This window comes from Phymastichus coffea, unplaced genomic scaffold (assembly GCF_024137745.1).
Source record: "Phymastichus coffea isolate CEN01 unplaced genomic scaffold, Cenicafe_Pcof_1.1 PCOF00155, whole genome shotgun sequence".
Classification (NCBI taxonomy): domain Eukaryota; kingdom Metazoa; phylum Arthropoda; class Insecta; order Hymenoptera; family Eulophidae; genus Phymastichus; species Phymastichus coffea.
This window is the reverse complement of record NW_026706966.1, coordinates 43,033-64,379: the sequence shown is the minus strand read 5'-3', so window position 1 is coordinate 64,379 and position 21,347 is coordinate 43,033. Positions and strand designations below refer to the sequence as shown.

At 36.8% G+C, this 21,347-nt stretch overlaps 1 protein-coding gene, 7 non-coding genes and 2 pseudogenes across 8 annotated transcripts; 9 read left to right on the top strand and 1 right to left on the bottom strand.

The window, feature by feature from the left end:
* The first annotated feature begins 7,247 nt into the window (after window positions 1-7,247).
* LOC131672626 (uncharacterized) lies at window positions 7,248-19,085 on the top strand. Its single transcript, XM_058949989.1, has 10 exons — window positions 7,248-7,529; window positions 14,338-14,571; window positions 14,734-15,195; window positions 15,325-15,582; window positions 15,661-15,906; window positions 16,155-16,459; window positions 16,658-17,130; window positions 17,536-17,976; window positions 18,184-18,602; window positions 18,690-19,085. Exons 1-10 carry the CDS (start codon window positions 7,248-7,250, stop codon window positions 19,083-19,085), a joined length of 3,516 nt encoding a protein of 1,171 aa, XP_058805972.1.
* On the top strand, window positions 9,419-9,537 carry LOC131672665 (5S ribosomal RNA; annotated as a pseudogene).
* LOC131672669 (5S ribosomal RNA) lies at window positions 9,951-10,069 on the top strand. Its single transcript, XR_009302650.1, has one exon. It is a non-coding gene; the product is annotated as a 5S ribosomal RNA (ribosomal RNA).
* LOC131672660 (5S ribosomal RNA) lies at window positions 10,407-10,525 on the top strand. Its single transcript, XR_009302642.1, has one exon. It is a non-coding gene; the product is annotated as a 5S ribosomal RNA (ribosomal RNA).
* On the top strand, window positions 10,862-10,980 carry LOC131672668 (5S ribosomal RNA). The gene has a single exon (XR_009302648.1). It is a non-coding gene; the product is annotated as a 5S ribosomal RNA (ribosomal RNA).
* On the top strand, window positions 11,317-11,435 carry LOC131672667 (5S ribosomal RNA). The gene has a single exon (XR_009302647.1). It is a non-coding gene; the product is annotated as a 5S ribosomal RNA (ribosomal RNA).
* Window positions 12,448-12,566, top strand: LOC131672659 (5S ribosomal RNA). The gene has a single exon (XR_009302641.1). It is a non-coding gene; the product is annotated as a 5S ribosomal RNA (ribosomal RNA).
* Window positions 12,904-13,022, top strand: LOC131672658 (5S ribosomal RNA). The gene has a single exon (XR_009302640.1). It is a non-coding gene; the product is annotated as a 5S ribosomal RNA (ribosomal RNA).
* LOC131672663 (5S ribosomal RNA) lies at window positions 13,361-13,479 on the top strand. Its single transcript, XR_009302645.1, has one exon. It is a non-coding gene; the product is annotated as a 5S ribosomal RNA (ribosomal RNA).
* A 907-nt stretch (window positions 19,086-19,992) lies between the features above and the next one.
* Window positions 19,993-20,963, bottom strand: LOC131672634 (uncharacterized; annotated as a pseudogene).
* Window positions 20,964-21,347: the final 384 nt, after the last annotated feature.

Here is a 21,347-nt window from a genome sequence, read left to right as displayed (position 1 = left end):
GGCACGACAAACTTTTACCATAGATGACAAAGTATGATAATCAAAAACACTTTGCGATGAATAATGCTCTGTTTTTTCACGGGTAGTAATACGAACAATAATAAAGAAAAAACAGAATGTGCAACGTCCATAAAATATCATCACGTAAACTGTCTACCAAGTTGTAATATTTATACATTCACCAATCGGATAAACTTACGTAAATGATAATTTTAAGAAATCACACCGCTTTCAATTGTCAATCGCGAACGGCCCAATCAAACAGACACCAACGCGAACAAAAATTGCCTGTACTCTCCATTGAGTTAACACCTCTTTTAAGCGCGCACCAAAGAATAAAAGACAAAAAGAACAACGCGCGAACCTTTAATCTCGGCAAAGTGCGCGACTCGTAACAGGTGCTCGGTTGACTTCCGCCTTTAGGCTCCTAAGGTAACGCGCAACACCTGGCGTTCGTTTTACTATAGTGTGCAGCTGCCTAACATGCATATGCCGTTTTCGCTTTTATTTCTTTTTTTTTTCTTTTTTAATTGCGTAGTTTTATTGTCACGACGGTCACTGAACTCGATGAGTTCTTGAATGTTTGATGTATATGTGCGTAACGGTGGTGCACTCACTGCCGTTTGTCGATTCAGCAGATTGCGCGCATCTTTTGCAAAAATTTGAATACAGCTACGCTATTCGAGATGGTGAGTTTGCATAAAAAATAAAGGATTGATAATGTGAAAAAATCAGCAAATATTTGAAGGCGATGGTCTCGTCATTGAAAATATAAGTGCTGTGATAAATGAGTTTTGTGGTCAGGATAAAAATGCCACAGAAATATCTCAAAAATAATAAATGCTTCTGGTCTCCGTGTGAGAAAAATGACAACATCTTGCGCATAGTACGAGGAAAACATACCGAGAGGAAGGTTCGTCTTAGTGAATCGGATGCGCATCGATGCACGGAGGATTGTACACATGTAGTCGCCGATATATTCAAATATCGAACGCCACCGCCGAGAAGATAGAAAGCTATATAACAGCAGGAAGTCGGTGCGATTGCCTCGGCAGCGCAGCGAGAGACTTTGACGCGCGATAGCTTTCATCCTCCGCGCACGCGATATACCATTAAGTTCGCGCATCGTCGCCTCTTCCGATTGCCATTCCTAAATTATTGGAGCCGCTAAAGTTCTGGGATTGCCGGTGCGCCGCCGCTTCGTTATAAAATGACGATGATTGCGCGTCAGCCTGGAATCGCGTTCGACAGAATGAGAAGCAACATTCCGGAGAATGGCGCGCGCGCGCGCGCGATGAAAGTCTGGCTCCCGCTGGCGTTTGCGATGTTTTGCCACGCGATGCTGTAGAAAGTAAATGAGATTTTTAATGAATCTCCCTTTTTCCTTTTGTCTGCGGTATTTGCATTTCAAATCTACGCTTCAAGTAAATACGTTTTGGTGAATTGCAGGTAAACTAGAAAAAATACTCTTGCGAATTAATGTTTTTCAGGGCAATAATTCAAACAACCACATCCTTTCCTTTTTCAGTCAGGAGGAAAAATTCACCTCGAACCTGCTTCGCGCGCAGCAATAAAGTCGACAGGTTTACATTTCAAGTTGCTATTTTTTTTCGCAACGAACTCGATCGATTTACAACCTTCGACATATCCCGTAGCGGTATTTCCCCTCATGCAAAAATAGTTCAGAAAATCCGTAGGAATCCCAAAAAGAAAACTCTGGCGATATATAAACAATCTTCGTACAAGGAGAAAATACGGAATTAAGCGCAATTGCACGAGCGACAACCTCGCTTTCGAACACGACACGACGAGAAAAAAAGAGAGGGAGAGAGATAGAGGGAGAGAGAGAGAGAGAGAGAGAGAGACAGATGGAGTTTTCGCCATATCGAGAGACGCGATCCGCGACGAGAACGAGGACATTTCTCCCGCGAGGATTACGACGCGATGCTGTACACGAGCGAAGAGGGGCGATTAATGAAGTAACGGCCGTCGGCGTGTTTTCCAGCTGGCGCGAGTTGGACGCTAAATTTACTACCGCGAGCGCCTTGCGCAAGAAAATCGCGACGATATTGTTACGCGGATTCCTCCGAGCCTGGAGTAACAAGCTGTAATCGACTTTGTGATTGTTTTCCGGATAGCAGCGATCGACGCACGATGCTTTTTTTCTTTTATAATTGTTTCTGGCACGATCGTCAAACTCGAGTCCTCGATTTGACCTCTAGATTCAGTAGGAACTGATGATCCCCGAGGAGAATACCAAGTACTGGCAACGACCTTCGACAAAGCCGACGGCACGCGGAAAGCGGATCCTTTGCGAAAATCAAAAAAAGCCGTTCACGATTCTGCGCGCATTTAAGCGCATGGGCCACGCGCGACCGTGACATGCTTTGCATATTACGATTTCGGATTTTACACTCGTTCGTGTATAAGTACACTCGAAGGGCGACTATGTTCTCGAGTCACTGATACAATGCTGTACCTTGACCTGTTATTGCCAGCCGCCAGTTACGAGCTTAAGGTATGCACTTTCTGATCGGAGATTGGTATTTCGATCGGTATTAGTTTTATCGTTTCACACAGCTACCTTTTTTTTTCTTATAATGAGTGTGACGAGGAATGCCGAATTATATTAGAAAATAGTTTATCGCCGAAAAGAAAAAGGATCTTGCGAGATTGAAGAATGCAGAAAATCAAGTTATTGAAGCGAGCAGAATTGCAAAACAGCATTAAAAGTATCGTTATACTATTCATATCCTCTAATATTTATTAACTCACAAATGTTCATGTCGTAAAAAATGTTTACGCTTCAAGTTGCAAAAATTATCTCGTTGCGCTAGTGAGGTCTATAAATAACCCGCAAACTGAGTTCACGTTGCGCGGCAAGTTCCTTTCCTGCGCTCAAATTTAAAAGACTTGGATTAGAAACTCGATAATTTTTCAGAACTTGAAAAAATATGTTCGAGTGACCCGTTATAAGCAGCCTTGTCCTATTCGCAAATAAACATCGTGACAAAGTGTACACGTACATCACAGTTATTTAAAATGCATGACCACGTTGTGCAGTCGTGAGTAGAGCTCAAAATCCAACAACACCGAAAACCACGTATTTCATTGTTGAAAATTGCCGATATAAAAAGACTACTTTTTATGAACGACCTTCAAATTTAGTTATCAACGATACGTCGTTCATTTAACTCAACCCAACCCAATACAAAAAATACTTATTTGCGAAGGTCACGGACTTGTAACACGTGCTCTAGAAAATAGAAATAAAAAAAAACCTATTTGTCGCTTCGACGTAGAGGAAAGGAAGTAGCGAGTGTAGATTTTATCATCGGTAGACCTATCCAGGGTCGCGGGTCAGTTACACCAAGTCACTGAGCACACTCGTAAATACATTTGCTAGTACGATGAGCATGTAGGTTACTCGTACTTTTTTTTCAACTCTCCTAGTTTTGTAGAGAAATCCTCTTACGAATAAAATATCAGGAAATTGTTGCTGAGACATTATGAAAATGTTGGGTTCGAAATTTGACGCGATCCGAACCGATTGAAAATCGAACCGAAAAAGAAAAAGTTTTCTCACTCCCGCGGTCGGAAGGAAGGAAGCCTTAAACTCATGCATGGCCGGCGCCGGCGTAACAGTATAGCTCAGCCGCGGATACCGTTAAGGAGGCTTCTTTCTCTCTCCGACGAGCGATGCGCTTCTGGATCTTCTTCTTCTCTCCCGCCACACGGAGAAACTGCCAGACGCGAGCTCACCTCCACCTTCGACGCATCGCGCTCTCCGATCTTCTTCTACCAGTGTGTTGTTTCTTTTTTTTGTCGTCTTCCTCGGTGAGCTGATCGCGAGCGCCCGCCTATAGGGTGAGCCTCAAAGTGACATTTTACAGGGCGCAAGTGTTTGTTGCTGTTTTGTTGCAATTGCTTGTTTTCATGTTTGCTAGTGTTTGTTGCAATTGCTTGTTTTCATGTTTGATTTTCAAAAAGTTCCAATCGAAAGTGAGATCGTAGTAGACTGGCGTTTGCTTGATAAACAATCGGTTGTTTCGTAAACTCGTACTGTTGAGTGATTCTATCAATTTCAAGTAAAAAAAATCGAGATTGGTCAGACGAGATTCGAATGTTTTGTGCACGTCGCGAAGTGCGATGAAACATTTAAAGAAACTTTCGATCATTGGCGTTCACCGAATATTGCGTTAATAAATCGAGTGCAGAAAATGCTTAATAAATTCAAACTGTCGTCAAGAAATTAAAGCAAAGAAAATTCAGAAGCTAATTGGAGCAAAGAAGATCGAAATCGCTTATCGTACAGAAGGGCGAGGCAGGAAGCAAATCAGAAAGTCAATTAACAAGCTTCTTTCTCTTCGTATGGCTAATCCAAAGCAACAGCGAACAAAAGGACGAAGAGAGTTGTGCATATATCGCCCTGAGGCTGTAACATGCGCGAAGTCATCGTCACGGAGTTCGAGTCCGGTAAGTGCAGATCCGAACGCGTCTCCCGGAAGTTGCACTCGGTGAATCAAGGTCGGAATGAGATATACGCCAGAGTCCAATTTTGTCCTGGCTAGTTTGTGTATCTTCGGATTATATACTTTAGCTACGGAAGGTGTTTCGTTGATCGATCGTAACGTAGAATATGTAGCGACTGTTTATATACTCCGAGATAAGAGTATGTTACGTGGAGGGGGGGGATTTGAAAAATAAAGAGGTAATAGGCAATTCGATCCGACGATTTGAATTTAAAATTGGAAAACACGAAAATAATTACTTCAAGAGCTTTTTAGACGACATTGCTCACTGATTTTTCATTATAGTTTCGTTGAAATGTTAAATGTTTATTAAAACGAATTTCAGTTATTTTTTTCCATTGCAGTTCTGCGACCATATACATTGTTAATTGCTCAGAAAACTTTCCACCCGTAGACTTTAAGTATATCGGAATAAATCATTGACTTTGCGAGAAAGAAGAAAAGACAGAAAGAAAAACAGAGTACAGATAGCGCGCGCATGTAAAAAAGCGTATCCACGATAAAGAGAGGCGAGCTCGATTCCCCGTGGCTTTTTAATTGGAAAAAGTGTACAACTTTCCTTGGGCGCTCAACGAAAAATCAAGGCCGCGTATGTATAGTGAAGAAAATCACCTTGCTTCATTTCGATATATATATATTAGAGAATAAACGAGAGAGCCACGCTCGCCCGAACGCGTGCGTAACGATTTTCATGCATCAGCTCATCCCGTAAGAGAGCGTACCGCGCTCTCGATATGAGAGATCGTATTCTTTCTTTGCTTCTTAACTGCACCGGGAATTCCGGATTTTGGGGTAATCCCGTTTTTTATACAACTTTGCAGTTAATTTCGATCGAGATTGTTATTGTCCATACAAAGAAAATCTTCAGTATGAATGTGGTTTGAATTGCAATTAACTGTTTGTTTATTACTTGAAAGCACAGCAATTAGTTCAATTTAAAAGTTACGTAACAAGAGGCTTATTGTCATGTCTGCACCGCAACAATTATCAAATAAATATCTACATTTTTAGTAACTTTTGTTTTCCAGTAGATCCAGGCAACGCGATTAACCAATTTTCTTGTCAACAGACTGTTACGTCTCATGTTTGAATTCGTCCGGCATGAAGATTGAAAAGTTTAACAAGGATAATCATTTTAGAGAAGTTCGTTAGGTACATTGTATATTTTAGAAAACTACTATAAATACTGTTAAATCGCAACTAATCTATTGGCTTGTTAAGAAAATAATATAGCAAAATTAGTTGACTCTCACAAATCAGATACACTTTCTGTAAATAAAATGCTGAACAAACCTTAATATGTATAGAAACGAATTCATTACTCAGATGTATTTTTAACACAATACATTTTTAATGCTGCAATGATTATTTTGACTGAAAAGTATCGATTAAAAATTTTGATTCAAAACTATTTGGTTAAAAGTAAATTTATTCAAGTTATAACCACATGTCGACATAACATTTTTTCAATTTTATACATGTAGCATAAGTTATTAACACTTACCAAAATAATTAATAAAAATAGAAACAGTTTTCTAAGAAATTTCGAGAAAGGTAAGCTTCTGATGACAGCGATAACTGTTTAGTAAAGTAGAACACTGCACTTTACATCCCTGTAATTCTATAACACTCGTTTAAATTATATAATTGACGTCAGCTGAAACTTCAACTCACATTTAGTTGATCATAAAACACGTATCTCAATCCGCGTTTGTAACTAACAATATTATCTTTGCAGCTAGTAAATAACGTCGACAACGACTGCATGATCATTCGCGCTACTTGCTATTAACGCCGTTAATCGCTCAAAAGCAATTAAGTTTTACGAGTCCTCCTCGTACGGGACGCTTTACAATCAAGCTATAGAAACCGTAATATCGTTAAGAAATTTGCTGCTTTTTACTTTGTTCGCGGAAAGATAAAATCATTTTCTTTCCGCGAACATAATTTCGTTCAGCAAGGTTCAACTCGTCAATGTTTGATACGGTAATTTTTAAAAGACGGAAAATTTTTATCGCGATTTTTACATTTATTTGAAACTTATATATTATACTATAGGTTGTTTGCGCAGATTTATTTATTTATTTACAGTTACCTCGTGTCGAGAAGCAGATAAATTATTTATTATTAAGCTGACCTCTTTTCCTAAGTGAAAATATATTTTCTTCAACGTTGAGGAAAAAAAGAAAAATTAGTTTGCATGAATTTACCGACGGATAACTAGCGACAAAAGCCAGGCACGTCGCAAGTGCATAGACGCAATAAATCGTCTCCCTGTGGCGTGGTTCACCACCACTACGCGCGACTGAATAAATTTAACGGATCGTAACCGCGCGAAGGTGAGAGGCTGTTTGCAAACATTAAAGATTCCTCTGTCACCGAATCTGCCTTTTCAGACATGAAAAAACCGTTCTGTACTTGAAGAAAATTCCACACGACCGGTGTCAATCGTTTTAACAAATTTAGAACTTCATTCAACGTGTCGTACATGACAAGTTGAAGTGGGATTGTCAAGCAATAGAATTCCAATCGTTCTAACGGAAACCGACTGATTTTATTTTCTAACTCTCTTTAACTTAAGTCTAATACATATTACGACTGTTATTATTGTAATACTCGCTTTTTGTTATTTACAATTAAATCATGTAAAATCTGTGTTTCCCCGTGTTTTCAGAATCGATCAAACAATCGCAAGAATTAAAAACAGACGCAATAATGTCGCGCTGCGACAGTTTCCGATTGGCAGCTCCCTCCGAATGCTCATTACAGAGCAAAGCTCGGATCGACGCCTTGTTCGAGGATTCGCGTTCGGTGTGCAGCTCAAGCTGGTGCACGTCCACGAGCCTCGTACCTCGTAACGTCGGATGTTGCACTGCTGCAGATGAAGAGCAGCAACGTCGAGTTAATAGTGCCGTACAAGCGCGCATCGAAGCTATGTTCGCTTCGGTCGAAGCTGAAAGTTCTACACCCGGAGAATGCGCTGCTGCAGTGCTACCGGTAAGTGATAAATTCAAATTGCTCAGTCTTAGAATTAACGAGATCGTCTTATTTTTACAAGGATCCTATAGCTTATATAAATGTATTAAGAAATCAAGGTAACAGTAAAATTCAAACGATGTCAATGCGCATAAAAATTTTCGAAAATTATATATTTATGCAACATTCGTAATTTGAAAGACGACTCTACCGATTTGTCACGGTCAATGAGATTAGTCTCGCATGAGCTAACGAATTGAGCGTTCGAATTCTTTGAATAACAAAATCGACGGCTTTTCTGGTTTCAATGTCTTCTCCGGAGAAAGCATAAATTTATACGGAATCTCTACAACGTAATGTCCGTTGAAACAATTGTCAAACAGTCATTCTACGGTATGAGCTTTGAAACGTTATTGACACATAAATTACTATTATTATCGCACGTACAAAAGACTAATGTTGAACGGCATCGTAACCTATTTTAGTCTGGTATTTGAAAAAAAATTTCTTCATTAATATATGAAGTAAAAGAAATTGACTAAGCGGTGCTTTACGTACCGATTCAATGAACCGAATACATTGACCATCAAGATAAATTGTATCCTTGATAACATTTATATAGCAAAAACTATATAAAAGCGCATTCCTTCTTTGATCGAACTTCATAGCATAAGTCTCCAGCCGTCGAGTAACATTTTCATGCATTGTCATAGAAGTTATCGTTTACAGGCTCCTTAAAATTGGAAATGTTGATCGGCAGCTGCAAATATACATTTATTTACAATGTTGTTTTTACTTTATATTCCAATTATGTATAATTTTATTATATACTTATAATTGGAAAGTTCTTTTATGTAAATTTTGTAATTTTGTAGATAATATTATTATATTTATTTATTATTGAGAACGTTAGTGTTCAACTTTTGATTCGCGTGATGTTTAAATGCTCATGTGCATGATCTGATTGGTTGACTGACTCCATCAGTCAGATTATGTTGTTTAATCAATTTAAAGAAATTATTTCTGAATCTTATCGCCTTTCAAATAACATTTAAACAACGTGCTTTTTATGATAAGACAAAGTAAAAGTGCATAAATTAAACAAAACTGCTAAATAATTACATGTCTGAGAATATTCTATCTTATATTTGCTGGATACACATGCAGAGCACCTTATCTACGTATTAAAGCGAAAAATACGTATAATAGTGCAATGATTAACAGTGCTGAAAGCATAACTATTTGAGAAAAAATTAACAAACATCAGACTCGCGTGGTTGGACATTCTGATTTACTCATTTCTTAAACTCACTTTCTCTCGAGGCGACCGGGTAGATATTTTCTACAACCATATGAAAAAATACTTGAAATCTAAATTTAGAGTTAGGAAACCCCGAAAAATGTAGTATACAAGTGAAAATCAAGCGAATTCAATCAGATTTACGAAGTTGCTAATTCTAGACAGCGTATTAAAATGATATTATTTCTTATAAAATAGTTTATTACGTGATTTTTTAATATAAAGCCTACTTTGTCACGTACTAATCCTATGACATTCATTGAAAGCGAAGTAATGTTTTAAGTCAAGCAAAATAAAGTAATAATCATCACAGATAGCTGAGTCCAGTAGTTTAGCGCTACCATATTATAAATAGTTTGCACAATATAAGCAGATGCCTAATATATCTAATAACAGAAATGGTATGATCAAAAAAAAGCTCTTCGGAATAATATCAAATCCTTTAATTCACAGTCTCACAGTGTAGCTACTTGTTCTTATTTCTAAAGTTCAAAGTCAAAATAAGGAAATTTTATAGAAACATTACTAAATACTTTTATAAATATAAAAACAGTGCATATTATCTATAAATAGTAAACATAACTTTACCGTGCAATCATTTTAACTATCCGATAACGGCCATATCAGGCTGAATACACCGGTTCTCGTCCGATCACCGAAGTTAAACCGCGTTGAGCGCGGTTAGTACTTGGATAGGTGACCGCTTGGGAACCCCGCGTGCCGTTGGTATCTTTTTTGCCTTTTTTTGTAATTATTTCAATATTTTTATCTAAATTTTTTTTGAATAAATGGCTCTCTTTTCTAATATTTAAATTAATTTAATTAATTTAATCCATTTAATTATTTTATATCTTAGCAATTATTGGATTCAATAAACCGTAGTATTTCTATAGTCTTTTGGTAAATTATGTCGGGCAGATTAACGATAGGAAACAATTGCAAGCATCTTACATCACATACTTAGTTAGGATTCGTGATAATCCGTTAGAGGAATGTGCGTTTTCTGTCAAGATGAATATCAAAATGTAATTGTTTCTCCGAAATAGTTATAGGTAATGGTACCACGATCATAAAACCCAATAAAATGGGTATTACCAATTTAAATTAAGCAGAGCTCTACCGATCAATGACTTTAACCATTCGCCAACGGCCATATCAGGCTGAATACACCGGTTCTCGTCCGATCACCGAAGTTAAGCAGCGTTGAGCGCGGTTAGTACTTGGATGGGTGACCGCTTGGGAACCCCGCGTGCTGTTGGTATCTTTTTGCCTTTTTTTATAATTATTTCAATATTGTAACCTAAGCTATTCTAGAAACAATCGCTATTATAGTATTTTAATAACCTGTTTCATGCCGTATAAAAAAATCAAGTAATTTCAAACATGTTGAATCATAGATGACGTACTCAGTTAGGATTCGTGATAATCTTTCGGGAGAACCTCGTTTGTCAAGATGATTCCGATGATATAAATACGGCCTTGTAATGACTGTTAACAATCATATATACATTGTCAAATTAATTATTAAATTCAATAAAAATGATATCATCGTATCATACTTTAGGCACGACTTCACCGTTCAATGAGTTAAATCACTCGCCAACGGCCATATCAGGCTGAATACACCGGTTCTCGTCCGATCACCGCAGTTAAGCAGCGTTGAGCGCGGTTAGTACTTGGATGGGTGACCGCTTGGGAACCCCGCGTGCTGTTGGTATCTTTTTACCTTTTTTTGTAATTATTTAAATATTTTCATATGAGCTTTTTTTTGTTCAATGGCTCTTACAGTCTTTTAGTTCCCTGTTTCATGCAGTATAAAAAATCAAGTAATTGCAATCATGTCGAATCATAGATGTCGTACTTAGTTAGGATTCGTGATAATCTTTCGGGAGAACCTCGTTTGTCAAGATGATTCCGATGATATAAATACGGCCTTGTAATGACTGTTAACAATCATATATACATAGTCAAATTCATTATCAAATTCAATAAAAACGGTATTATCGATACAAACTGTAGGCACGACTTCACCGTTCAATGAGTTAAATCACTCGCCAACGGCCATATCAGGCTGAATACACCGGTTCTCGTCCGATCACCGAAGTTAAGCAGCGTTGAGCGCGGTTAGTACTTGGATGGGTGACCGCTTGGGAACCCCGCGTGCTGTTGGTATCTTTTTAGCGTTTTTTGTAATTATTTAAATATTTTCATATGAGCTTTTTTTTGTTCAATGGCTCTTACAGTCTCTTAGTTCCCTGTTTCATGCAGTATAAAAAATCAAGTAATTGCAATCATGTTGAATCCCAGATGACGTACTTAGTTAGGATTCGTGATAATCTTTCGGGAGAACCTCGTTTGTCAAGATGATTCCGATGATATAAATACGGCCTTGTAATGACTGTTAACAATCATATATACATTGTCAAATTAATTATTAAATTCAATAAAAATGATATCATCGTATCATACTTTAGGCACGACTTCACCATTCAATGAGTTAAATCATTCGCCAACGGCCATATCAGGCTGAATACACCGGTTCTCGTCCGATCACCGAAGTTAAGCAGCGTTGAGCGCGGTTAGTACTTGGATGGGTGACCGCTTGGGAACCCCGCGTGCTGTTGGTATCTTTTTGCCTTTTTTATAATTATTTAAAATATTTTTATATCAGCTTTTTTTCGAATCAATGGTTCTTACAGTCTTTTAGTTTCCTGTTTCATACCGTGTAAAAAAATCAAGTAATTGCAATCATGTTGAATCACAGATGACGTACTTTTTTTTTTTTTTTTTTTTTTCAAAATGACTTTATTTGCTTAATAGATTACAATATGGATACATAGGTAGGCGCAAACATGTCAATAAAAGAAGGCCTTGACAATATATAGATAATATATATATATATAAATAAGTACGCTTCGGTCGGAAGTCTCGTTTATTAGCTATATGTGTGGGTATCGATGTTTGAAGTGGCGATATCGATGACGAGTGGCAGGCTGGACGTCAGTCTCGTTGCCTGAAATTTTGAGGGTGAGTACGCGGGGAAAAAACTACAAAATCCCGCGAGACTAAATATCTAAGGGACACAAGGGAAAGAGGAGTGGGAAAGGGGGTGGTGGAGGAATCAGTCTTATAAAGCTGCAAGCTCGCAGTCTGTACATCGTACCAGGCGTGCTATTCGTTTCGTACAATAGACACATATTGGAGTTACATTTAAATATACGTATAGGTATATGTGTACATACACCATTAAAATCGGTTTTTAATATAATTTTTATGCCTTGTATCTTGACCTTTTGCGAATTTCATCTTGTATACGGGGGTCGACATGCAGCCAATACTATTTGGTATTATATCGCTCTAACGAATTGGTACAAATAAGCGGGAGTGCTGTCGAATATTTTAGACTTGAGAGACAATCTGACAGAGTATACATAACAGATGACGTACTCAGATAGGACTCGTGATAATCATTCGGGAGAATCCTTTTTGTCGAGATGATTTCTAAAATATAAATACTGCCTTGTAATGGCTTAAGATAATCGTACCACCTTTAATAAATTAATTATTAAATGCAAAAAAATCGATATTATCGTATCATATTATAGACATTACTTCACTGTTCAATGACTTCAACCACTCGCCAACGGCCATATCAGGCTGAATACACCGGTTCTCGTCCGATCACCGCAGTTAAGCAGCGTTGAGCGCGGTTAGTACTTGGATGGGTGACCGCTTGGGAACCCCGCGTGCTGTTGGTATCTTTTTGCCTTTTTTTATAATTATTTAAATATTAGAATCTGAGTTTTTTTTTGAATCAATGGCTCTTACAGTCTTTTAGTAACCTGTTTCATGCCGTATAAAAAATCAAGTAATTGCAAACATGTTGAATCACAGATGACGCACTCAGTTAGGATTAGTAATAATCTTTCGGGAAAACCTTGTTTGTCGAGCTGATTCCGATAATATAAATACGGCCTCGCAATGACTACCACTAATCATATATACATAGTCAAATTCATTATCAAATTCAATAAAAATGATATCATCGTATCATACTTTAGGCACGACTTCACCGTTCAATGAGTTAAATGATTTGCCAACGGCCATATCAGGCTGAATACACCGGTTCTCGTCCGATCACCGCAGTTAAGCAGCGTTGAGCGCGGTTAGTACTTGGATGGGTGACCGCTTGGGAACCCCGCGTGCTGTTGGTATCTTTTTGCCTTTTTTATAATTATTTAAATATTAGAATCTGAGTTTTTTTTTGAATCAATGGCTCTTACAGTCTTTTAGTAACCTGTTTCATGCCGTATAAAAAATCAAGTAATTGCAATCATGTTGAATCGCAGATGACGTACTTAGTTAGGATTCGTGATAATCTTTCGGGAAAACCTTGTTTGTCAAGATGATTCCGATGATATAAATACGGCCTTGTAATGACTGTTAATAATCCTATATACATAGTCAAATTCATTATCAAATTTAATAAAAATGATATCATTGTATCACATTTTGGGCACGACTTTTCACCGTTCAATGAGTTAAACTAATCGCCAACGGTCATATCAGGCTGACTACACCGGTTCTCGTCTGATCACCGAAGTTAAGCAGCGTTGAGCGCGGTTAGTACTTGGATGGGTGACCGCTTGGGAACCCCGCGTGTCGTTGGTATCTTTTTTGCCATTTTTGCTAATACTTGAATATATTTTTTAGCTATAATTTTAAATTTTTTAATGTTTTCTACTTTTTAAATTTTTATAACTCTTGGAATTCATTATTAGTTAAATTTTTCAGATATATACCATATATGATTGATGTTTGAACGATATTGAATACTCAAAATTCCTTCTACATTGTCATTAATATTCAGTTAATTTATTACTTCTTTTATTTATAAGATTCTAAATATTAGATCACAAAGGTGTAAGTCTAGTTGAGATTCGTGACTGTTTCTCGAAATGTCAGTTTCTTGAACAGTGATGAATTTTTAAAATCATTCTTGAAAATTTGTCATAGCAAAGCATAATTATTTTTATATTTATAGTGCAAGTCTAGTTATATAGCATTGATATTCAGTGATGAAACAAATTCGTTATATTTTGAATTACAGTTGTTTAAAGATGCCGTGAATACGAATCTTCAAACAATAACATTTAGGTGTTACACGCATCTGCGTTGATGTAATGTATTATTTAGTATTTGAATTAAACATATGTAGTATTGTTAGTAGGACTTTTCCCTTTCTATAAAATTAGGGTAGGGTTTAATCTCATTGGAGCTTTCGGAAATTTAATAGTAAAGAAATTCAGAATTGTTAAGTTAATACGACGGTATTTTATTTTGATATTTTAATTTGGATTTCATTCATTTGGATGATAACATGTCGAGAGGATGACGAAAGTTAACAAATCGTAAATATTCATTATTTATAATCTTTCAATTATGTATCTAAATACTAAAATTTATATTATATGTATATGCACTAAAAAAATAACGCTAGCAATATCTGAAATACCACTGTTATTCTAGGTAAAATACATGGGTGCAGCCACAGTAGGCGGACGTGTAGCATCAGTACGCGGTTTACAGGAGCCACTGCGTCAACTGGTAGAACGAATCGGCGACTCAGTGAACGCTGAACTTGAAGTCTCACGGCGTGGTCTCACATACCGTACTAGCGAAGTACATGAAAAAAATAATCCTTTCCGCAGAATTGCTGTGTGGAGTGCCTTGAAACTCCAGACTCGGCGTCGTCCAAACTCGGTAAATTTTTACTTTATGTCGTGTAAGTCGAGTAAGTTCGGTCAAACGCGTGTTAAAATTGACATTCTCTTCTTCGATAGCCTAGTGATTTTTTAGTTTTTAAGCCATATAAGCAATAGTAAATAACAAATTGATCGTCAAATATTTTTATACATGTAATAGAACAATTCAGAAGACTTGCTATACGCCTTCGTACCCCTAGTGGCTGACGAGATTCCAATGATAAACAACGAAGATCGTCACACAGATCTCTACCGTACGATGCGTGGCTTGGCAAAGAACGCAGAAGATTACCCGCCAATCTTTGCGGTGGTGATGCGTCGTCCAGGAGCAGCTCGCTTACTAGAGTGTCACGCGTTCGCTTGTCGCTGCGATGAAGATGCGATTGCTGCTGCGGCTACTCTTTATCGTGCTTTACTGGCCGATCTCGAAGCAACTGCAAGGAGACCCAGACAGAACAATGGACTTGGCTGTGTGAGCTTAGCGTCGGTGGTGTCAAGCACCAGGGAAACTAGTCCTGCTAGGAGCAGAAGGTGTTCCGTGTTCCGAGAGAATAGAGCTGGTCATGTACTTATTGAAAAGGTGCCGCCCCCGCCACCCCCACCTCCATCCCTTGGTCGTCCGGTGAGTTCAAGACTTGTGTCTTACGTACACTGAGTATTGAGCTTTCATTTTTTTTAATTTAGTACAAAACTAAAATACATTGTTATTTTAGTGACAATGATACATTTCATAAAAATGTAATATTTTTAGGTAAGACCACCACGATCGAAGAAGAGTTCAGTTAGCAGTGTGAACACAGAAGATGAGCTTAGTTCATCAACAGTAACTCCCATAAATGTCAGCGATGTCATTGAAAAAAATGGTCGTCCACGAAAAAAGAAAAATTCAGATATCAAGGCTGAAGATGTACTCGAGGCACGCCACCGTCGACTTTCGTTATCCAAGGATTTTAATATAAACGAGTCGAAAGCTTTAGCTAATTCTTCTGGTTCACTGTCTGCCAACGAAGTAATAAATTATTATTTTTTATATATGAGAAAATTTACAAGTTTACGTATGATTTAATCATTTTGCAATTCTTTACAGACGAGCCAAGAAAGGCGTATGAATGCCAAGAATAAAATTTACGGTTCTCGAAGTTTGAACAGTCAGGTTTTACTGGGAGGGACGCAGGTCATTGAGAAAATGAACAAAGAGAATAAATTCTACAATGAAAAATTGCCGTCAAGTGATCGCACACGTAGCGGTTTCTATGACTTCGAATTTTCGAATGAGAATAGCCTGTACGAAAGTACCCGAATCTATGCGAAGACTTGCATTGCTGAAATGAAGGTATCTAATTTTTTATTTCTAGTTTTTAGAAATTCCTTTTCTATTTCGACGTAGAAGATTGGTGAAACATACTATGATTTTCAAATTTTCCATTCACCATTTTTAATTTAATAGAAGAAAATTTATGTCAATTAATTATAAATAATCTAATCACCTATAAAAATGTTAAATGATTTAAAGCAAAGATATTTGGAACGTGTATTTTGAATATTAAAAAATCGTAAGATAAATTATAATTGTAATTACAGCTAAGCGATCAACGTATTTATGAAGCAGCCCGTCCATCCAATAGTTCAACAGCTAGTTCATCAACATTACGCCGGGATTCTTATGCAGCGAGGCCACCTCCTTCACCTTATCACATTGAAAATATATCGAACTATGCTGGACAGCGTCGACGTAGTATCAACTCCACTGGGCATTGCGATCATTTCCGCGATGTTGATAAAATTTACAGCTTAAACTCGGAAGAAATTTATGACGAAATGAATACCAATAAACACGGTATTAAACGGATGGAAAATAGGCTGATTGATCATAAAAGAGCCAGCAGGTATATTTAATAACAACTTAGATTTCTGTAAAATAGAACCTAATTCTGTTTTGTAAATTGTTTCCTAATTTTGGTTAACGAGCTAAGCTGTTTTTTGCAAGTTGCGTTTACAAATAATTGAGTATTTTACATGGAATAATTTAAATAACACTTGATTTAATTGAGGACATCATAAAAGTCGAAATATTGTTTCATTAGACAAACGCCAGCAAGCATGCGAAGTAGTATCTCCGAACATTCTTCTTGTTCCTCCAAACGACTCAATCGAGTTTCTACAATGGATCGACCAATACGCAAATCAGGCAATGAAACTCGAAAGCATGCCACATCGACTACACCACACCAACACAAGCTTCAGCAACATCAGCAAGAGCGCAGGCGAAGTCGTGCCGGCAGTGAACCACCTACGTCCCGAATCGAAGCTACAGCAGCTCAAACGTCTGCAATGCTGAAACGCTCTCAAAGTGACGTTGATGTGGATAAAGGTGATTTGTTAACCAGAGTAGAACTACCCAGAAGAGGAAGTTTCTTAAAACCCGAAAGCTTGAGAAAAAGAGATGGAATCGAGGGTGGAAATAGCAGTACACCGCTTGGATTTACCGAATTATTTGATGAATTTAGAAACCAAGAAGGATTGACCAGTGTTGACGACATTCTTGCTGCCATTATCGGTAAATATTAATCTTCTTATTAATCTTAATTTAAAAAATTACGAAATCACAATACTTAATATAACGTAATGTAAGTTCAATTTATTTCAATTAAGAAAAGAAAATCATTATAGGTGTAAGCGGAAATCTGTTTTTTTTTTCGCATTTGTAAATCGTGAAAAGGTACAGCATCCTCGTGATTGTTTTGTTTGAATAACTCTGCTTACCTGCCTACAGAAATTAGTTTGCTTTTCCTAGCAATGAATAGTTAAAATATTTAATTTAAAAATAATTCCAAGTCAGATCATACTTTATTAATAAAATTCCGTAATAGCGAGATAGTGGCAATTTCGAAAATTTTTATTCATTAAAGTAGTCAAATTAAACTTGTTTAATGATCATTTGATGTTGTGCTGCTCGTTTCAGATCCAGAAGGCATGTCATTTAATGATTTGAAACCTCTGTACAAAGAATTTCTTCTTAAATTAGCAGCAACTCTCACACAGGATGAATTATATCAGCGCTCTGCAAGTATAATGCGTCGACGTCGTCGACCGCAGCGCCGACGTTCAAGTCGTGCGAGTAATCGCCCTGCACGTTTGCTTCGCCGAGCAATAAAACGCTCGGTATCTAGACTCAAAAGTAGCAGCACCGCGCCGACCGAATTCACCTCTGTTATCTACCCGGCGAGAAAGTTAAATGACCGCGGTAGTTATGGAAGCTCGTCTTCGTGTAATGTTACCAAAGGAGGACACAGGCACAAGGGTAGTAAAGTGTTGGCGAGCAAGCTGGTCAGAAGATCTACGACAAGATGCAGTAGCTCAAAGAGCAGGATTGGACAGACTACGTCTGAGGACAGCGATACTTGTAAGCGTTGTTTTTTATTCTGCAATATCAATTATAATAGCAAAACGGAAACTATACAAAATAAAAAAGTTTCAACTAAATAGAAAATTCAAATAGCCGATGGATTTCAAATTATCGTATTTAAAATTATATAAAAATAGTAATTAAATTAAAGCTTTTAATAAATGTAATTTAATAAATAATTAACCTATTCATCGAATATTTCAGGTCGAAGAGCAAATCGCAGCTTACTTGCAGCAAATCGTAGCAGCAGCGGTTATGTCAGCTGCAGCGAGTGCAGTTACGATTCTGAATCATGTACATGTATATCGGCGGATAAATGCTACTGCTCGCTATCGCGTAGCAGTAAGACACCTCAAGATGCTCAGCCAATACCTCCGCCTCCCATGACAATGTGCTCGTGCGATACAGACAGTTGCTCCGAAAGCAACAAATGTTACTGTGCGAGAAGACCGAAGATACATCAACAGCAGCACAAGCAACCAAGTATTTTAGAACAGTTAAGGCAAAAAGGTATCGTACCATCAGACGGTACCTTGAGCAGAGGCGTAAGTCCTGATAGAAGTAAGACATCGAGAACTATTAGTAAATGTCTGGCTTCATCGAAGAGTTTGGAATATCTGAGGGTAAGTAAATTCAAAACACATTTGATTGTATTAAATTCAGACATTTTAATCATACAATTCAAAATAATTCTTTTGTATTTTCCATAGATACGGTCGTCGTCAGTACGTGGAAGCGCCGATAATCTCGCACTTGACTACGACCTTTTCCGACCAGGAGGCAATAGCCGACGTCGTTCTTCGCAATGTTCATCGGGCAGCGAGAAAGTCTTGGTAGTTAGTGCAAGAGATCCTCAAGGTCGATTAATTTACGTCGGCGGTACCGAAAGCGGCGATGTTAAAGATTCTTCTCGTCGTGGCCAGAGTAAAAAAAAACGTAACCATGGAAATGCTGTACCTGGACATCACGAGGCGCTGTCAATTAAGAAAAGTGCTGAAATTGCAGCGGTCTTTGGTGGACAACACAGACTAGGCAGAAGAACTAGCAGTGCTTCGAGCTTAAAAAGTTCAATTAGCCTTGAGGCTGGCTTGGGATATTTACCTTGAATAAATTTTATAATGAATGAGACGTCAATCGTGGTGCTATTTAAAATAACTAATTGTTACTTATGTATCTAGATTAGTAGTATAATTATGTAAATAAATTGTCCCTGTTATTTCTAAGATTATTTTATTATTCACACAAATGAAAAAATTATCGATATTTTTACAACTTGATAATTTGTATAATTAATTATGAATATTTAATATAAAAAAATTAACCACTTGTTGATTAAACATGTTATAGCTGAAAAAATTCTGTATTCAAAAATATAATGTTAAATAAAAAAATTAAAAATTTAATGTTAACTTCGAATATTGGTAAAAAGTTTCTTATGAACATTTTATAATAAAAATACGGTTTTGATTGTAATTTGACAAATAATTTATTTATTGTTAAATCAAATCATTAACAGAAAGCTGATCATTTACCGCGTTTGAAAAGGCAAAATAAGGCTGCAAATACATAACACTCAGCTATGAGACTATACAAAATTTATTGTAAATTACAACTTGTCAAAACAAAAACAGTAATTGTAAATAACATAAAAACTGTAAATAAAAATAAATTCATAAAAACTAATTTCTTAATTCATAAAATCCCATCAGCTTCCAAAGTCTCTCTTTGCACACTTGGCTAGTTTCATTTTCTAAAACATTTTTCTGTAGTTTAGTTCTATCTTTATCTTCTTCTTGAATCTCGTGTACAAAATTTCTTATGGCAATAGTGCACCATATAAAATTGGCGAAAAGTTGCTTCATAAGCTCCATCTCAAAACTTTCTTTGGTAAATAATTTTATATCACATCCAACTCATTGGAGTATACCGATGAAACTTTCAAAATATACGTTGAATAATTCATCAATATCGTTGTTCAGCGTTCCTTCTTCAAGACTACAACCGATAAAACCTCTAATATCTTGAAGAGGACTTCCATGCTCGAAAGTCAATGAGTTTGACATCATCGATGTCACCTTTTTCATCTTTTGTGAAACATGATATTGTTCGTCCCAAAATCAGAGTGATTTATCGTGGCCCATGGCTCTTGAGTCTCCGCCTCTAAGTTATATTAAATTGAAGATTCGAGTTTTTCAAAATATTTCGATAAGCGTGGACACTCGTTAAAAGTTCGACGAGCACATTCAATACAATCTTCTATTTATTTCATCTTTGATAAATGTAGACTGATAATACTCAATAGCTTTTGCGGCAAATTCTGTTCGCTTCTGTTTCATTGCTATTCCCATAGCGTGAAATTTAGCTAAAGCTTTAAAAGATTTCTTTGCATGAGATGTGTCTAAACCTATAAATATATTTAAATCATATGATAAAAAAAAATTAAATTTGGAAGATCGCAGATAATTAGGCAAAATATGATTATACTCACCAGTACGCCTATCCAGTGTGTAATAATTTTTAATTTTCAAATTGTCCATGAGGAATAGTGAATCATTGTCGACCTCATCTCCATATTTTAAAGAATTCCTGTAACCAATAAACTTAGGGAGTATGTCTATCAAATCATTTTCTTTAACGCCAACTTTTCTTTCGATATCTCTATTCATCGGCAATAACTCAGCGTATACAAAAAGTTCTCGCTTGAATCCAATTGGCTAGGATACTATAGTACTTTCTGGATCGGTCATCTTAGCCACAAAATGCAAATCTTCTTCTTCTAGTGCCTTTAATTGACAAATTTTCACATCTAACTTGACTACAATACTCGTATAATTTTCACCTAGAGGTAGGAGATTGGTAGCTTTATAATTTATCATTGTCAAATTCTCGTTACCAAGACATCGCTGCAAAAAATTTTCTAGGTGACGAATTACAAATTCGCTTTTTTCTTTTTGGTCTCTTGCCTCGTCTTCCACTGAAGCCATCCTTTAAGGACGTTCCCTAAATTCAAAAATAAGAATAATTTTCATTCTACATACTTTTTGAACGAAGACGAACTAATACTATGCTAAATTTGACTCGTACATTTATTGTAATGACAGATAAACCTATGATTTATTACAAAATGAAGAGAATATCGAAATTGTGCATTATATAAGACAGCTTTAAAAAAACGTTTATATTTTCATTGTTCAAATATTTTGATACATAACGAAAACAGGAATAAAATTAGAGTAGGGAAAAGGCGGCAGAGAATGAACAAACTCGGAATAAACAAAGAATTGAAAAAAATCAATTAATTTCATTATAAAGAAATAAGCACAGAGAGTGCAGCAATTAATTCGAATTTATAATTGAAAGAATTCTAT